The 17219-nt window shown below is 41.6% G+C and overlaps 1 protein-coding gene across 3 annotated transcripts in view; it reads left to right on the top strand.

The window, feature by feature from the left end:
* Positions 1-113: 113 nt before the first annotated feature.
* kiaa0753 (KIAA0753 ortholog) overlaps positions 114-17219 on the top strand; it is a 28487-nt gene continuing 11381 nt past the window's right edge. Inside the window, exons 1-17 of one of the 3 annotated variants that reach the window (XM_080731482.1) lie at positions 114-193; positions 461-553; positions 919-1221; positions 1818-2049; positions 3268-3377; positions 3507-3569; positions 4121-4342; positions 4546-4735; positions 7250-7410; positions 8322-8446; positions 9854-10006; positions 10535-10624; positions 11297-11384; positions 11758-11829; positions 12004-12123; positions 12808-12889; positions 13742-13850. In XM_080731482.1, the coding sequence (XP_080587608.1) occupies positions 473-553; positions 919-1221; positions 1818-2049; positions 3268-3377; positions 3507-3569; positions 4121-4342; positions 4546-4735; positions 7250-7410; positions 8322-8446; positions 9854-10006; positions 10535-10624; positions 11297-11384; positions 11758-11829; positions 12004-12123; positions 12808-12889; positions 13742-13850 (2201 nt within the window). In that variant the 5' untranslated portion in view covers positions 114-193; positions 461-472. Of the gene's footprint in view, positions 194-460; positions 554-918; positions 1222-1814; positions 2050-3267; positions 3378-3506; positions 3570-4120; positions 4343-4545; positions 4736-7249; positions 7411-8321; positions 8447-9853; positions 10007-10534; positions 10625-11296; positions 11385-11757; positions 11830-12003; positions 12124-12807; positions 12890-13741; positions 13851-17219 lie in introns of all 3 variants that reach the window. The other 2 variants (XM_080731480.1, XM_080731481.1) reach the window with 2 other exon arrangements.

Genomic DNA, 17219 nt, shown 5'->3' with positions numbered 1-17219 from the left:
ACGGCTCACTACTACTACTGGATTCCATCGTTCATTTCAAAGAGCCGTTCAAAAGACTTGATTCGTTCGCGAGCGTCCCACGTCCAGTAGTAGGAAACTACTTCCTGTTAGTGTGTGAGGGCGGTGCTCTGTTGTTGTCATGGCGCTGTTTTAAACACTGTTGAATAGTAATAGCCATTAGCCTGGCGACAAAGTAAGTTCTTTAGATTACACTTTGCCTTGAACAAGAGAAAAGGTATTATACGCATCTGAAATGTAAAATGTAATACATAATGTGGCCTACGGTGAAGTGGACAGTGTCATGAACTGTGTGCTACTGACAGTGCTACCGCCTCAGCTAAATGCTAACGTTAAGTAGCCTAAAGCTGGTGTTAGTAAAGAAGGTGACATTTGTTTAAGATGACCTCAAACAAATGATTGCGTAAATCATTAACTGATTAATAATACGTTTATAAAATAGCAGGTCTTTGCCATGAAAATGACACAATTCCCGAAGAGGGAACCCACAAGGAACTTAGAGACTGGACAAGAGACTGGATTATGTCAAACCAAGGTAAACAAAGAATGTAATAGTTGTTTGTTTGATTGATTGATTGAAGAATTTATTAGAAGTTTGCAATAGAAAAAAGTACAGTTTCATGACAGTACAAATCACTGGTACAAGGTCAACTAAAAGGAGATCCTAGAAAGCCGAGGCTTATTTCCACAGGAACCACACTTTAAGTATCTCATATAACATTGAAAGACAGACGGATAGAACATAACATTGTGCAGATAAATACATTTATGTTGGGTGCTGTCAAGGTTCAGGTGCTATCAAGTATGTGGCGTTGGTTACATAAATATGTTCTTGAGGGGGGCGTTGAAAAAACTAAATCAAGACTGATCATGACTTACAAGACATCTCTCAATCCACAGTTGCTGTTTAATGAAGCCAGGCCCGCTAGTGCCTACAGTCGAGCCACCTACGTTGGCCTGCCAGCTCCCATTGTGATCGAGAAACTCTCACCGTGGTCAGAGAATCAAGAGAACGTGAACACTAGCACCAGGAGCTCCATTAGTTTTTCTGCTCTTTCGGAGGAGCGTCTTCTGTCTGCAGTTAGGCTAGCCAAGCGAGATCTGAGGCGAAGACACCGCGAAGAGCTTCACAACAAGTACCTTACAAAATCTCTTCAGGAGGATTCACTGCATGACACGAGTAATTTGGACCCTCAGCAGCAGGTAACTGGTTTTCTACAAGCCTATTTAAATGATTAGTTCAGGGGTCTTCAATGTTTTCAGGCCAAGGACCCCTTAGCTGAGAGAGATGAAGCAGGGACCCCCACTACATATTGTATAACATTGTGTTGCAGATTTTAAAAAAAATCGACTTGTTTGACAGCACTGTCATCATGTTGGAGTAATGTGTATTTTCAGACATTTAACCACTTGAACCGTCAAATACTTAGTCTGCTCTTCTTTTCCCTCTACAAACATCTGCCAAATATAGCAGATCTACAAGCTTACAAAGCCTCGTGCTGCGAGGTGTTGTAAGCTTGTAGATCGTCTATTTTTGGCTAATGTTCCACTCAGAATAGGGATACTAGGGTTCAAATGGTTAATATAAAAAACATGATCCTTTCACACAAATATTTGGCGCCCCCCTGTAGTAACTTTGAGGACCCCCTAGGGGTCCCGTACCCCCTGTTGAAGACCCCTGGATTAGTTAATAGTTTGTGATTTCTTCTCACTTGGCATGATTCATTTGAGAAGTATAAAACACAAATCTACTATAATTTAGCTTAGACTGCAACCACTTTGTCCTTTTTCTAAAGCAGAAGGCAGCGCCACCTATCAATGTGAAGTCCAAGGTCCACAGCTCTAAAGCCAAGGGGAGCCGAAGTGGAGCCAACAGATCGTCAGTGCACACTCCCCAGACTCCCCCAACCAAAGACCCTGGTCCGGGGGCACTGGCCAAAGGTCAGGAGCCTCAACTCAGCAAGGAAATCCGTAAGCTTCAGAATCAACTGGGAGTCTACATCCAAAAAGTAGAGCAACTGACTAACACAGGTAATGCACATAAGCAACGGGCCATTGAGTATACATTTTCTATTCCTCCTTAACTCATTCGTAGTTTACGGCCGTAGAGCCCGGAGATTTCTCTATGTCTTTCACTGCAGGCTTCTCCTACCTGTTAACGTGGGCGCTCATCCAGTTCCCATCGTGCGTGATCGTACACTGCTATGCATCGTGTGTTCGCGTATTCCATCAGCTTCTCAAATCCGCTGAAAGTTTTTCAATTGATCAATCCGTTCTCCATCTGTAAGCCGCGGAGTTTATACAGAAAGCTAACGGGCCAAAATAGACGACGGGCCATCAGCTTCCGGTTCAGGGGCTCAATGATAAGTGGTCCGCTCAATAATGTGTCCGTGTAGAAACCGATCACGGAGCATTAGTTCTGGCCTATTTTAGTTCCGCTTCGATAAAAAACATTTTTTTAATTAAAGCTTATTAAATCTCCAGGTTCTACGGGCATGGCAGAGAAGGGGTACAAAGGGGTATTGTTTTGGCAGCAAAATTGTTAACAGATCCCTATTAACTGAATATCTGTTCTTCCTTGGGTGTGCAGATAAAAAACAGAAACACAGTAGTACAAGCACAGCAGAAAGTCAGATATTGGACAATCAACTCACCATTTCCCTACAGAACATAAAGTATGCAGTTCAGAAATCTGCCTATTAGTGACATCATCGTTTGGCAATTTCAAACAAAATGTCAAACCTTTTATTTTTTAGGTAAAAACATTTTTTAGCGTGCTAAATTTCCAGGTAGAGAACGGCTGTAGATTATTTTTATTTTTTTTCTTATTATTTTTTATTTTTTATTTTTTAACAAAATATATTGAAAGAAAAAACTCCTGCATAGACCCATTTCTTGTTTACAAACATTGAGACTAAATGCACAGGTGACTGTATCATGTAATCAATTCCTAACAATCCCCAAACCTGTTGTTTTGGGGAGCGCTGGTTTCATTTGGTACCGACCTGCACGCGCATCAAGGTTCTTATCAGTGTAACGTGGATCAGAAATGCATATATACTGTCTTCAAATGCATACCAACGTTTCGGTTTGTTAGACCAGGTTATCTTTTAGGTAAGATAACCTGACGAAGCTATACACATTGTCAAATATACATCATCTTTAACATGGACTTTCCATGTGACACTTCTTTTGTGGTAATCTACACAGTTTCATATAGCATAATGAATCACATGATTTGAACGACAGGGTTGATAATGGAGGAGGCTTTGGAACCTGATGAGCTCCAAAGGAAGAAGATCCGTCAACAAGAACAGGCAGCCCGCTCAGCACGCATCCTCTATGTTCTCCAGCAGCAGGTATCATAAAATCTGCGCTCGGTTTTATCGGTTTTAAATGATAGAATAATATATCCTCAAATCACTACCTTTTAATTTTTCTCTATTCAATTTCTGCAACTAGTAATATTGAACGCTGTTGTTGCCTAGGTAAAAGAAATCCAAGAAGATATAGAGAAGTTACGCTCCCAAAAAATAGGAGACACCAAAAAGGTATGTTGTCTGTCTCCAATGTTGCTTGCTTTAGTACAGGGGTCTTCAACAGGGGGTCCGGGACCCCTAGGGGGTCATCTGAGTTACTACAGGGGGGCCTCCAAATCTTTGTGTGGTAGAAACTTTTTTTCTCCCTAGTGTCCATATTCTGAGAACTTTAGCCAAAAATAACAGATCTACAAGCTCACAACGCCTCGCAGCAAGGCGTTGTGAGCTTGTAGATCGGATATTTTCAGCAAAGAGGTTTGGTGTAGAGGGGGAAAAAGAGCACACTAATTACATAGTGAAAGGTCAAGTTTATTAAGTATTGACGGTTCAAGTGGTTACATATCTGATAACACAAATTGACATGAATCATGAATACACTGATGATTGTGCTGTCAAACATTGAAACTATGGAATCTATGAAAAGGTGGTGGGGGTCCCTGCTTCATCTCTCTCTCTCAGCTAAGGGGTCCCTGGCCTGAAAACGTTGAAGACCCCTGCTTTAGTAAGTAAAATAAAATAAAATAAAATAATTTATAATAATCATCGTCTACTCATCTGAACAGTCCAGGGCAATGGACAGACTGGCAGCTGCCCACAGAGGAGCAGTGAGGGCGATACAGGTCTTTGTTAATCAGTTCCCAGAATCATCTGATGGCAAAGTGCCTTCTCATTACAAAGACCTGGGCCAGTTGATTCGCCAGCTGTGTCTGTGCTCGGCTAAGGTGGAAGTTGACCAGGGTTCAGCCGTACCTGAGAGTGCCCTGGACATCCTACAGAAGCTGGAGGTCAGGAGGTTCAGCCTCGAGTCCACACCATAACTTTTATTAACTCTATTTTATTATTATGTGTATTATCTAATATATGGAACTGAGAAGAGAATATGTAAATGATAATGAAATAATTATTTGTTCTATTTAGTAATTAGGCCAGGTACAGCCGTACAGGTGTATTTCATTCTCTGCTCTTCTTTTTCTTGTCCTTCTTCAAGGCTCTAGATTCTGCGCTCAGTAAGAAAGAGCGACCTCAGCAGAAGCAAGCCCGAGCACGCAGCACCTCACCTGCATGCAGGAAGTCTCCCCACCGATGCGTTTCACATGCTCCGCGTGCACCCCAGGGCCCCGGCCCCACCACCCGTTGCCATGGAAGACCCCGTAAACCTGCAGGCCCCAGAAAGAGCGGTGAGAGATTAGATTTGGCTCAATTAGTCAGCATGGTTATAAACATCTCATTACTGAATAAGGAGCTGTGCCCTGTTTCATGGTCATTTTCTGCAATTATTAATGTTTATATATATTTCCATGTACTCATGAGGTCAATAATTGTAATCCAATTTCACACCTCATGACATCTGACGTGTATCAGCATAATATAATAGCACTTTGCAGGAATATCTCCTGCAAAATATGCTGTTAATAGCAGCAACACTTCTTGTTACTAAAATATCTGAAAATACTTCAGAGTGACTGCTTGTGACTGCATGGAGGACGAGTCATTTAGTATTGTGTCTAGAAACAGCTGTGGTCTTTTGAGTGATTATGTTCTGACCTCCTGCTGCACCTAAATTGCTCACCGTGGGTAAGAATTGGTAAGGTAGCCATCAGCCATGTCACAGTGTAAGAGGAGAATTTGGACCAGGCAGGGACGTGCTGGCCATTGGGAAAAGCGGGACAACTCCCGAACGGCCGGTTCATTCCCAGCCGGTCCAGGCCGGCCATTAGGAAAAAAAATGTCGGGCAGAAACCTCGTATCTCCAAGTTTCAAATTTGTAATTTTTTTCGCAAAGTAAAGCCCTGCTTCATCATACAAGGCCGTCGTGCAAAAGTAGTGAAAACAGCAGATCTACAAGCACACAACGCCTCGCGGTGCGAGGCGTTGTGTGCTTGTAGATCGGCTGTTTTCACTAGTTTAAATCATTTTTAAAATGATAAATACAAAACAAACGGTTTTGGACATACAAGGTTTCCACCCGACAACGACGAAATATAACTCATGTAATTGGCCCACTGGCTTGTCACTCTGTCACAAATCTTTGAGTAGCAGCAGCGCTATAGAGAGAGATATCTCCCTATAGCGCGCAATGAGGGCCTCTCCAACTCTTTTTCCCGGGCAGCGGGGCTGAATCAGGGGCCCAGCACGTCCCTGGGACCAGGGCTTTGAATGCAGGGCCCCGGCTCCCAGCAGGTTATTTTATCAGTGTTTGCCTCCTGCTGGCCTCTCCTGGGTAGAGAGACAGCCATTTGGGAGGAGACGGTAAGCACCACACGCCATGAGTTGTCCCAACAATCTAAATCACCTTGACAACTAATGCCCATCACACAACGTATCTAAGGAAAGCCAGTTAGGGGTCTAGCATGTTGGAATTGTTTTCCAATCCATTAGTCTAGTTAGAACACCAGGTGGTTGTCAACCTGTGTGAAATTGCAAGACATTGTGAGCTTGTAGATCTGCTATTTTCACAATATTTATCCGTAACTCAACTCTACTACATTCCTTGTGCTTGTCAGGGTGGGGGCTCCCAGTTCAAACATGATTATTTTGGGGGGTCCCCAGTTCAAATATGATTATTTTGGGGGGTCCCCACTCCCCAGTTCAAATATGATTATTTTCGGGGGTCCCCAGTTCAAATATGATTATTTTGGGGGGGGTCCCCAGTTCAAATTTGTCACTGCCTGAAAAGGTTGAGAACCACGGTTGTACAGAAACAGTTTCCTGCCTGCATTCAGTGATGGCCATTGGCCAAGAATAATTGTTTGTAACTAGGCCTGTCGCAATTATTACATAATCACCTAATCACAATTATTTGAGATAATTGCAATTATTTTTGCATAATCGTCATAATCATGTCCTTGTTGAAAAACTTTCATAATCTTTTTTTACGTTTTCCAGAAATAATAAAACTTTGCAGATGTTGAAGATCAGCTATTTCCATTATTTTAAAATATTTTGAACGTATACAATAAAAGCCTAAAAGGCAAACGGAAATATATTTTTTTATTCATGTGTTCCAAAGTTAAATGCCCGAAACAATTAAATCGTTAATGGCAATGGTTTGTATGACAATTAATCGTCAAGTAAAGGTTAATGACCGTGACTAACCTTCTACCGCAGCTATTGATCTCACACTGCGGCATCTTACAATAAGCAGGTAATACATCACTATAATAAGCAAGATAATATGTCAGTACATCAACAACAATATAACAAAATGCATAGGAATGTCAATCTAGAAAAACAATAACATAGGTAGACCATGCACCTAATCAGTAAAAAAACGTTTCTAAAACCTAAAGAATCCACAATATTCATGGTAGTTAGGTTGCAATGTTACTACTCTGTACAAAGACTTGCTACAGTATCTGTGCAGACTAGTGCTTGCTCTGCCATCATATTAACGTACTGTATCGTGATTTTTGCATATTAACAATCAGGAACAATCTAACAACAAATAGTTTTTTTTTTTTTTTTGTTATCAATTATTTTTATTTTCCATAACATGAAATAACAACAAATAGTTAATATGATGGCAGGACCATCGCTCCATTGTTTACTGTGGTTTGTAATGCAGGCTGCCACCTTATGTGGTCATGTGATCCAGAACTCTACAGAAATTGAATAAGGTCAATTCAATATTGCCTGTTTTGACTGTGTTAAATCAGTTGACAATCCAACTAAATGATTGAACTTTTTGTCAGCCGGTAGGAGAATGGCCTCACAGAACCCTGCAGCTTCTCACCGTGGCCAGGTGCTGAGGGCTGCACTGCAGTGCCTTGTCCAGCAGGGGGAGCAGAGAGAACAGGTTGAGCCAAATAAACCCAGCACAAAAGGAAGACCTTTAAACCCTGAAAGGAACCCGGTTGGTATTATCTTTAACGACTTGAACCCCAGCATCCCTAATCAGGACCATAAAACATTGATTCTGTGTCCAAAAAATATTTTAAAACCACAAAAAAGGGTGTTTATTAAATATAGTATAACAATATTTTTGATACAGAATCAAATAGCATTGTGAGCATATAGATCAGCTAGTTTTGGCCCAAAGAAATTGTGTAGATTGAAAATAGAGGTCCAGGTAGAAACCTTGTATCTCCATATTTCTACTTTTTATGTTTTTCTGTAAATTAATGGGTGTATTTACCTATGGCTGCACCGATTGGTGTGAAAGTGAAACACGCACACTCGATACAAGGAAAAACTTTTTTCACATCAGCTTTTTATATATTCTATCCTGATTGGCACCTAAGGTTTGCAGGAGTGGCTCTTTTTGAACAAAATGTCCCAAATCATGAAAGCAGAATCTGATTGCCATTAAACTTTGCACGCACATTTCCTTTAGGTTGTGGACGAAATGCCACCCTTTTCACATTGCACCACCAGCAGGCAGATTTTTGCAAAACAAATCTTTAACTATTACTCCTGCACATTTTGTCTCAACATCACACAAATCAGTACACATTACCTCTAGTTATGTCATCAAGACAAACCTGTCAGATGTCTCATATTTCATCCCGATTGGCAATAACTTGGTCAACATTAATCCCTCAACTTCTACAGATTCCTCTCACAATCACGGAATTCCAAACATTGCTGGCCCACATTAACCTACCTGACCTGGCGAAGACCTGTGCTCTTTTTCTAGTTAACCATTGAAAAGTATTTGGGGTCAAAATAATAACTATATTAGATCTATTGGAACACAGGATCTTTCCTTTTCCTGAAAAATACGGTTTTATTTTATTTATTTATGTGTACACACATTGCACACAGATGCAAGATGCAGGTTTCCAACAGCCGACAGTCTCCTCCCGACTCAGAGTGAACCAGCTCCCTCAAAAAGACTGTTCTGTTCCGTGGATTCCTACATCGCCTCATTCTCCTCCTCGCCCTCAACGGTGAGTCATCTCTATCTCATAGTCACTCTTTGCCTCCCGATCAACCACAGAATCTTCATTTAAAAACTTGGATTTTGTGACACAACAATAGTATTTAGTGTCATTGCCACTTGTTGGTGCCAAATTAATTCTGGGAAATGTGGCTGTCCCAAGTCTCATATTGAACTTGATAATGTTTCAAAGGTTTACGAGCACACAAATAGAGTACAAATATTGAGAAACGTCTTTTCTCTGTCATCCCTGTATGGCGGATTTGGTTTCCACAAAAACAGAACAGGTATATCCTAATGAAACCATGGATTAACTGTTCAAGAAGATTGAGACACAGCTAAGTGGTAGTGACCACCTATTATTATGTGGCAGGGTTTGCATGGTATATTATACTTCAAAGGGAGATCCAGATGCGTAGCTAACATAGCTGCCTCCTACTGGACAAGCGGAATAGATTTTACGCTTGTTTCGGGGTTATTAACACCAACCTCTCAGAGGGAGCCCCCACCACTGCCAACACAAGACCAAAGTGTGCAGGTCGTTGTAGCGTATCAACACCTGCAAGGCAGCTGGGCCAGATGGCATTCCATGGCAAGTGTTCAGAGTGTGTGTGCCGCAGGTAGCTCGTGTCTTCATGGATATATTCAAACTCTCCGAGTCTCTCAAAGTATGTAGTCCAATTTTACTGCAACGTGAGCTTCCCTCCATCCAGGATGTTTTCACCAGGCTCAGGGACAGCTATTTTCCACCAGGCTTATGTTGCTTGTGCTTGTCTGTCTGCATGACACACACAGAAAATAACGAAAATGAGAAAACAGCGGCATACACATTATGCATAATGCACATTTATTAAGGCAGGACCTACATTATGTACACAGCAACTTACACCCACCACACACTACTATATAATTTAAACACAGCCCACACATAGGCACCCAACACTTCATTATGCACACAAGCATACAGTACACATGCGCACGCACACGCACGCACGCACACACACACACACACACACACACACACACACACACACACACACACACACACACACACACGAAAATGTATGCACGCAGCATATATAGAGGCTATATAATATTTACTAGTAGAACGGATCCACACAGCACCTAATAAGGGCACATCACTGTGTGCTATGATTATCGCATATATTTTATTTCTATCTTGTTACTTTATTGCTATTCCTTTTTTTGTCTTGTTGCTACAATGTTGAGGCGCCGCAATGCAACCAAATAATCTTACTCTCGCTTAACTGTATATGGGATGTAACCCAAAAGATGAAATCTTGAATCCTCTTTGTCCTCTGAGCTCACCTGCTTCCCCCTTTCTCTCAGGTTTCCCAGCATGTGTCAGTACTGTAAGTGTGTGTCATTCTCTATTTCCTGTGATGATTTTCTTCAGATCCCCTCAAAGGAGTAGACCAGAGCCTCGGTGTCTTTTCTCTCCCCACAAGCCCTCAACAAGCCCCGGGAAGCAGAAGGTCACCACAGGGTTGGAAACAGAGCACGGCTTGAGCTCAGAAAAGAAGAAACAAGCCCAGAATGAAGCTTTAAGGTTGGGCCCACTTAAAGTCCTCAACATGATCTTAACCACGAAAGAAACAAATTGAGTAATTCTATTTGTCATCCTAAGTGTTTTCTTATCCTGGGCTAGTAAATGGATTAGCCTTAGGCAGCATGCTGGCAAGAGGAATATTAATATGTCCACTTATTTCAAAGTAGTAATTTGAAACACTTTCAACGTGCACTTGCAGGGAGCCACAGGCAAAAGTCTTTTCTCAAATCAAAGTTAATTCTTTCCAATTAATTAAATGTCAGTCTGAGCTAGATTGGGGACGTTCTTCATTATTCTTTGTGATCGATACTAGGCCTTCACACGAAGACCCTGTTGATTGAATGCTCCATGTATTTCTCTGTTTAATCAAATCTTTGTAACCAAATCATGCTCATTTATTAATCAGTGACCTGCTGCCTGATTTTCAGAGATGATGAGGATTCGAAGTTATTTAATATTTATGTGAAGTGAACAATTAATTAACATGCCCCTCTGTGTTGTGTTGTGCTGTGATTAATGGCACTGCAGGCAAGCCTGGCTTGAAAAGACGACCATACAGCGACTGAGAGAGCTCAACCAGCTGAGTAAAGAAGAGGCAGAACGCATTCAGAGATTAAGGTGGTCAATATTATATGGAATATGGAATTGGAAGAGAACAATGTTGTTTTGCTTGTAAGACACATTGATTAATCTGTATCAACCTAAAATATGATAAGCATTATTTTACTTTTAAGTTCATTTATCTTTTAAAACATTTCACAGACTATAAATTCATGATCTTGGCTAAAAGTTGTAGTGCACAAATGTAACTATAAAAACATGCTCCTTGGAGCACAGGTCTCTGCCAGGCCAGGTAATAGCTGTCAATCAGGATGGAATATGAAGAAACTGACAGATCTGTCTTGATCATATGACTATAGAGATGATGTGTACCGACTTTTGTGTAGTTTGGACAAAATGCGTATATAAAAAGATTGTTTTCCTGGTGGCGCTATTATACTGTAGTTCAATGTGAAGAAAGGTGGCATTTCTTTCCCCTAGTGGGACAACTCAGTTGTACAAACACGCCTATTTATGATGTCAAATTACATCTAAACTATTTGTCCAAAATTATATTACAGTATTTCACCGTTGTGGTAAGTGGGAACAGTTGCAGCCTTGTTTAATAACTGAAAAGATTAAAATGTTAATTTGAATCACAGTGCATGATTTTGTAAATTAATTTGTTGGCATCTATCAAAATCCTCTCTCATGAAAGGCTCCATGTTGTTTCTCATATCTGTGTTACAGGTTTGAAGTGGGTTCCCCAACTCAATGGGCTGAGAGAGCTGAGCAGAAGGCTAGAGAGAGAATTCAGCCCCTGCTTGATCAAGCACAGGTGCATAGAATAGCTCTACATCCTTGTCATGCACTGGATGTTTTCCTGCCTATCGGCTACAGCCCCATGCTAGCTTGTTCTCCCTCTTCCAAAGAAATCTATACATGTAATTATTGAAAATGCCATAGGTTATAGCAGGACAAGTACGGTATTTACCATCAGATTAGTGCCACAGTTCTCTTTCTACACAATGCCTCGCTCTGGCTTGGCTGGATTATGTTCAATGGAGCGTCCAGCCAAGCCAGATTATTTGGCTGCTTCTGGTGGTGTGTGTTATTTTCTAGCAACTCCTACAGGTTGGCCAGGGTGCATGTTCAGCAGGGAGCGGCACTAGGAGGGATGGCATTTACTTGTTTGTCTTTCTGTCCTTCAGCAGGTTAGAGAGTCCAGAAACGGGAATGGACCAAAACTACGTCACAGACTGTCTGAGCAGGCTGCTGAGAGGGTGAGCTACCCTCACCCTGTTTTCAATTCCACTGGACTGAGCACCATTGCCCCAACTCTTGAATAAATCATAAGTTAGGAATCCGTGCTCATGCTGATTGCTGAAACACCCCATTAAGACTGCATATTTTATATATTCTTTCTTCATTGTTTGTGTGTATGTGTCCCCCCACAGGCGGCAGAGAGTGCCGAGCAGCTGAGCGAGGCTCTTCTGGAAGACCTGTTGGATGAGGCCCGGTGTGGGCTTCAAGCCCCCACACTGGAGAGCATGCTGCTGCGCATGGAGGAGATGCAGGTAAAGGGGCGGGCTGCTGCTGTATGCAAAAGTGTACTGCTGGTAGATCAGGGGCCTTCAATGTTTTCAGGCCAAGGACCCCTTAGCTGACAGGGAGATGAAGCAGGGACCCTCTCTACATATTGTATAAAATAGTGTTCCGATTTTCATCAATATATTCATAGATGTGTTAGACATCACTGTCATTAGTCTATGTTGGATTTGTGTTAATGTGTTTTTTTCAGACATTTAACCACTTGAATCGTCAATACTTGGTAAATTTCACTCCAAACCTATTTGACAAAAACAGACGATCTCTCAACGCCTCGTGCTACAAGGCGTTGAGAGCTTGTAGATCTGCTATTTTTGTCTAAAGTTCTCATCAGAATAGGGATGCGAGGGTTCAAGTTGTTCATTAAAAATAATTATCCTATTACACAAAGATTTGGAGGACCCCCTGTAGTAACTCTGAGGACCCCCTAGGGGTCCCGGACCCCCTGTTGAAGACCCTTGTGGTAGATCACGGCAGGTCCAGAAAGGCCAGAGTTGCTCAGCTTGTTGTTCATAGTTAGATGTTATGACTGCTTTGGTCCTTCTCTCCTCCACACCAGGAGACAAAGTAACTGCAGCTGCCGTGTCGCTGACCTCATGATAAGCTCTGTGTTGTATTTATGTATTTATTTATTTCAATGCATGTCTGAGCAGAGGGACCAGGAGGACGTGAGGAGACGATTTGTGTCTATAAGCTACTCAGACCCTCTTGGCTGGGACAGAGTTCAGTCAGCAGGTAAGAAAATGAACCCCATGGCTTCATCCACTTTAACCCATTCAGAACGGGTACGCATTATTGTGTATCATTATTTTATGCTTTAACTATTGAAAAATAGCAGATATACAAGCTCACAGCGCGGCACCGAGTGCCGCGCTGCGAGCTTGTAGATCTGCTATTTTTGAAAAATCGTGAAAATTAGAATTTTGACCCGATTCTGTAAGTGTCTTTTGAATCCTTCTAAGATTTTTTGAAAAACCTATGTTTCTATGTCAGCAATCTGGCCAGCCATCGTCAACGAAAAGGTCCTTTTCACTTAACTGGAGCTCAGCTAATCTGTTCTTGACTACTATGTCAGAGACTACTATGTCAGTGGTTCTCAAACTTTTTCATGTGAATGACCCCCAAACTGACATTTATTTGGCCACGGACCCGCATCTCAAAATATTTAGTTCCAGGGACCCCCCAGAAGCAAAATTTGAGTTACAAACGTTCGCTTTGAAAATACATATAGCCAAAGATTTGCACACATTTTCACGACTTTTTCAAAAATAGCAGATCTACAAGCTCGCAGCGCGGCACTCGGTGCCGCGCTGTGAGCTTGTATATCTGCTATTTTTCACCGGTTAAAGCATTCAGTAATTCTAGGCCTAAATGGGTCAACACGCATTCTTCTCCCTTCTACTTTGGTAATGGGGTTTGAAGTTTGACTTTGACTGGAACATCCCTCATATCTCCTGTAGGTGGAGACATTGTAACATTAGATTGGATGACCCTTCTCCTCATCCTCTTTCTTTTCTGGCTCTCTGCACCCTGCCCCTCCCTTCCTCCACCCCTTCTATTTCTTGCTCCTCTCTTTGTTCTCCCCAGGACCCCAGTGGTGTGCCCCAGGCTCCCCTCAGCCAATGAGGCTAACCCGGCCGGTGCTGAGGCACACGTCCACTGCCGACATTGTGCTGGAGAAACCTGTTGACATGGGGTGGGTTTTTCCTCTTCTTATACATCGTTATTTATTTTCTATTTGATAAACATTATTCACCAATGACTCCCACAAATGCTCCCCTCTTGAGTCATTGCACTTTTTTTTTTGAGCGGTGGTCACAACGCTCCTATACGTGGCGGTGTGTGTGGGTCTGTCTGTATGTAGCCTCTGGTGTAGCCTGAGTACCCTGGGTGACCAGAGAGGTGCTGTTGAGTCTAGCCTGCCCTGAGCATCAACTGCAATACACACACACACACACACACACACACACACACACACACACACACACACACACACACACACACACACCCCACACGACCACCGCTCAGTTCACACGGGTGTGATTTTTTTTAAGATAAGACTGACAGGAAATGGGGAGAGAGATGGGGAATGACATGCGGCAAAGGTCGTCCGGATCGGGAATCGAACCGGCGACGCCAGCAGGCATCATAGCCTAGTATGTGGTATGCGCCTTGTTGCACTTGAAGAAAAACTAAATTGATGCGTTGAGGCTATGAAGAATAGAATTACAATAATTTGCCGACTGTAATGTATTCTATGTCTTCCCTGGTGCAATTTTGGGGTCAATGAAATGCCAACTACATTACATAATGCAATATATTAACCCCTGTGTGACAACGTTTAACATACGTGTACATCTAATTTATAAAACCCCAATGCTGAAAACGATGCCACATATAAATGAGACAACCTGGTGTTAAATGTAACTCCTTTTAAATAATAATAATAATAATAATACAAACCGAATGTAATGTAATAACCCAGAAAATATCTAGTTTAATTCCAGCATGCATGATACAGGGAAATATGTATGTCATGATAGTAGCGTGTAACATTTCACACACACACTACATCTTTAAACTGTTATATTTAATTGCAGATTTTTGTATTAATGTTAATATCTTGATATTAATATTTCCTTCATGCGTATTTTACGTACTTCTGTAATCCTAATGATGATGGCAACAGCAGCACTGTCCAACAACAGTCTGTCACTGTCAGTTGACTTGGCATCTAAACCAGAACGGAGATAATTTAGTTTATGGCTTTCTTTTTTCCCCATTTCTTATTTGTCCCACAGTCACTGCCAGGAGGAATTTACTGTGTGCACGCACGCACAAAAGCACACTCACACACACGCACACACCCACAGACACCTCTGGCCCAGGGCTTTGGCTGCAGCTGCTGTTGCTCAAATTAATGAGGAATATGAAGGAAGATGCGGATAGAGTGCGAGAGGGGGCCAAAGATGGATAGAGGAACTTGAAGTTGTTGTCAGGTTGCTGCTGACAAGAGAATTTCAGTAGATTCCACACATTAGCAGATTAAATTCAGTCAAGCAGCTTCCAAAGTTTGTGAATAGAAGCTTTGCGTAGGAGTGCTTTTGATTAATTTCACATCACACCCATCCATCAACAACGTAAACATACGTACATGTCGTTGTACGTCAAATAGTGAAAATAGCCGATCTACATTTGCTGTTTTTGAATGTTAGCCTATTTTTGCAGATTATTCACCCCCATAGCTGGTTACTCTTGAGTTCCAGGTCTCAAACCTTCCCTACTTCTCACTGAGGCAAAGCAAGTTTATTTTTGTATAGCACATTTCATATACAAAGGCATGCAATTCAATGTGCTTTACACAAAGCATAAAAAAGCCATTGAAATGCGTAAAAGGCAAAATTAGGTCAGCGTGTATATATGTGGGTTTACTTTTTCCTCACACTATCAGCAGGTACGGATGTAGCCCAATTTGCGCCCTAGGCAAGCTTTCTCTGACACGTGTGCATACAGTCTTTATTTTGGAGCGGTGCTACTGCTAACTGCTCCTTAGGGCTGTCACAATTATTACATAATCGTCTAATCGTGATTACTTGACATTATCGCAATTATTTTGTCATAATCGTCATAATCGTGAATGTTGAAAAATGTGATGCGACGCGTTGTGAGCTTGTAGATCGGCTATTTCCACTATCAAAGTAATTTTTTAAGTAGTAAGTTGTCAAATATGTCAGTAATTTCTTTGTATATTTAGGTTATGTGTCATAATCTACCATGTACAACTTCAAAGCCTAAAAGCCAAACAGAAATGTAATTATCAACGACAAAAACACAATTAAATCGTTAATCGCCAATTATTTGAGTGACAATTAATCGTCATGTAAAATGTCATATCGTGACAGCCCTACTGCTCCTACATTAATGTGTATGTATGTATGTCTGTCTGTATGTCCTGCAAAGCACACAAGTCTGCGTCACTGACTCATTTGTCTAATTGCACTAACTGTTCAACAATGTGGGAGAGGTTTGCACTTTGATGAGGTGACGTCTTCAGTCTAACAGCCAGCAGGCAGGCTCCCAGTTCCAGACAGCAGACAGAATGGCAATATAGTTTCTCAAGGTTAATTCACCCATGCACACAGTGATGTGACTTGCAAGTGATAGAATACTGATCGCAAGTGTCATCATTCAGAAAATCCTTTTCTTTTCATTTTTTTTTCTTGGCGCCAGCCTCTAGATGCCAAGGTGGCCTATAGGACGCGACTGTACTGACTCAGATTTAGTATACTCCATCAGAACCAACAATGCACACTACAATTCATTAAGAAAGCGGGCCGTTTAAAATGGTCATCACAGTCTATTATCCCCTCGGGCTATGGGATATAAAACAACAATGACTTGTGTCCGCACTGTTAGGCAGAGGCAGTACCGAAGTATGTTTATTTTACTGCATTGCCTATTTCTCAGCTCAAATGTTTTCACATGTATTTTAGTCTACCCTTTAAGTCTGTGCGTTGTGGGCTTGTATCAGCTATTTTCAGCGACGAATCAAGAAAATGAATGTAGAGTGAAAACACAAAAATCATATATATCAATATAGAGCCCTGAGGGACTCAGATAAACCAAGTATAGAGGTTTAAGTGGTTATGGGTATTTCGGCCCTAACCATTTAGTGATTGATCAACAACATTTTAATGTCAATTCTATTCTCTGGAAGCCAGTGCAGCTGCAGAGTTCTGAGAATTGGTGTATTGTGTTCAGCTTTCTTTGTTCTATTTATAAATCTGGCAGCTGCATTCTTCTTTTTTATTTATTTATTTGGGGATTTTATTGCTTTAGTCAGTCAGATAGGAGGGAGTAGAGACAGGAAATTGAGGACAGAGAGAAAAGAGACACAGTAGGAGTCCGATTAGAAACCAACTTACAATGAGCATGTGGTCACTGTACTAACTGGTCACTGTACTAACTGACCAGGCACATTTCAAATTAGTTGTAGCTGTCTAATAACGTTTTTGGGGTGAGATGAGAGAAGACCATTCCAGTAGTTTAGCCAGCTGTGGGCATG

Source organism: Nannobrachium achirus, assembly GCF_963921795.1.
Source record: "Nannobrachium achirus genome assembly, chromosome: 8".
Lineage (NCBI taxonomy): Eukaryota > Metazoa > Chordata > Actinopteri > Myctophiformes > Myctophidae > Nannobrachium > Nannobrachium achirus.
Note: the sequence above shows the minus strand (reverse complement) of the source record. Positions and strands in the feature narration are given on the sequence as shown.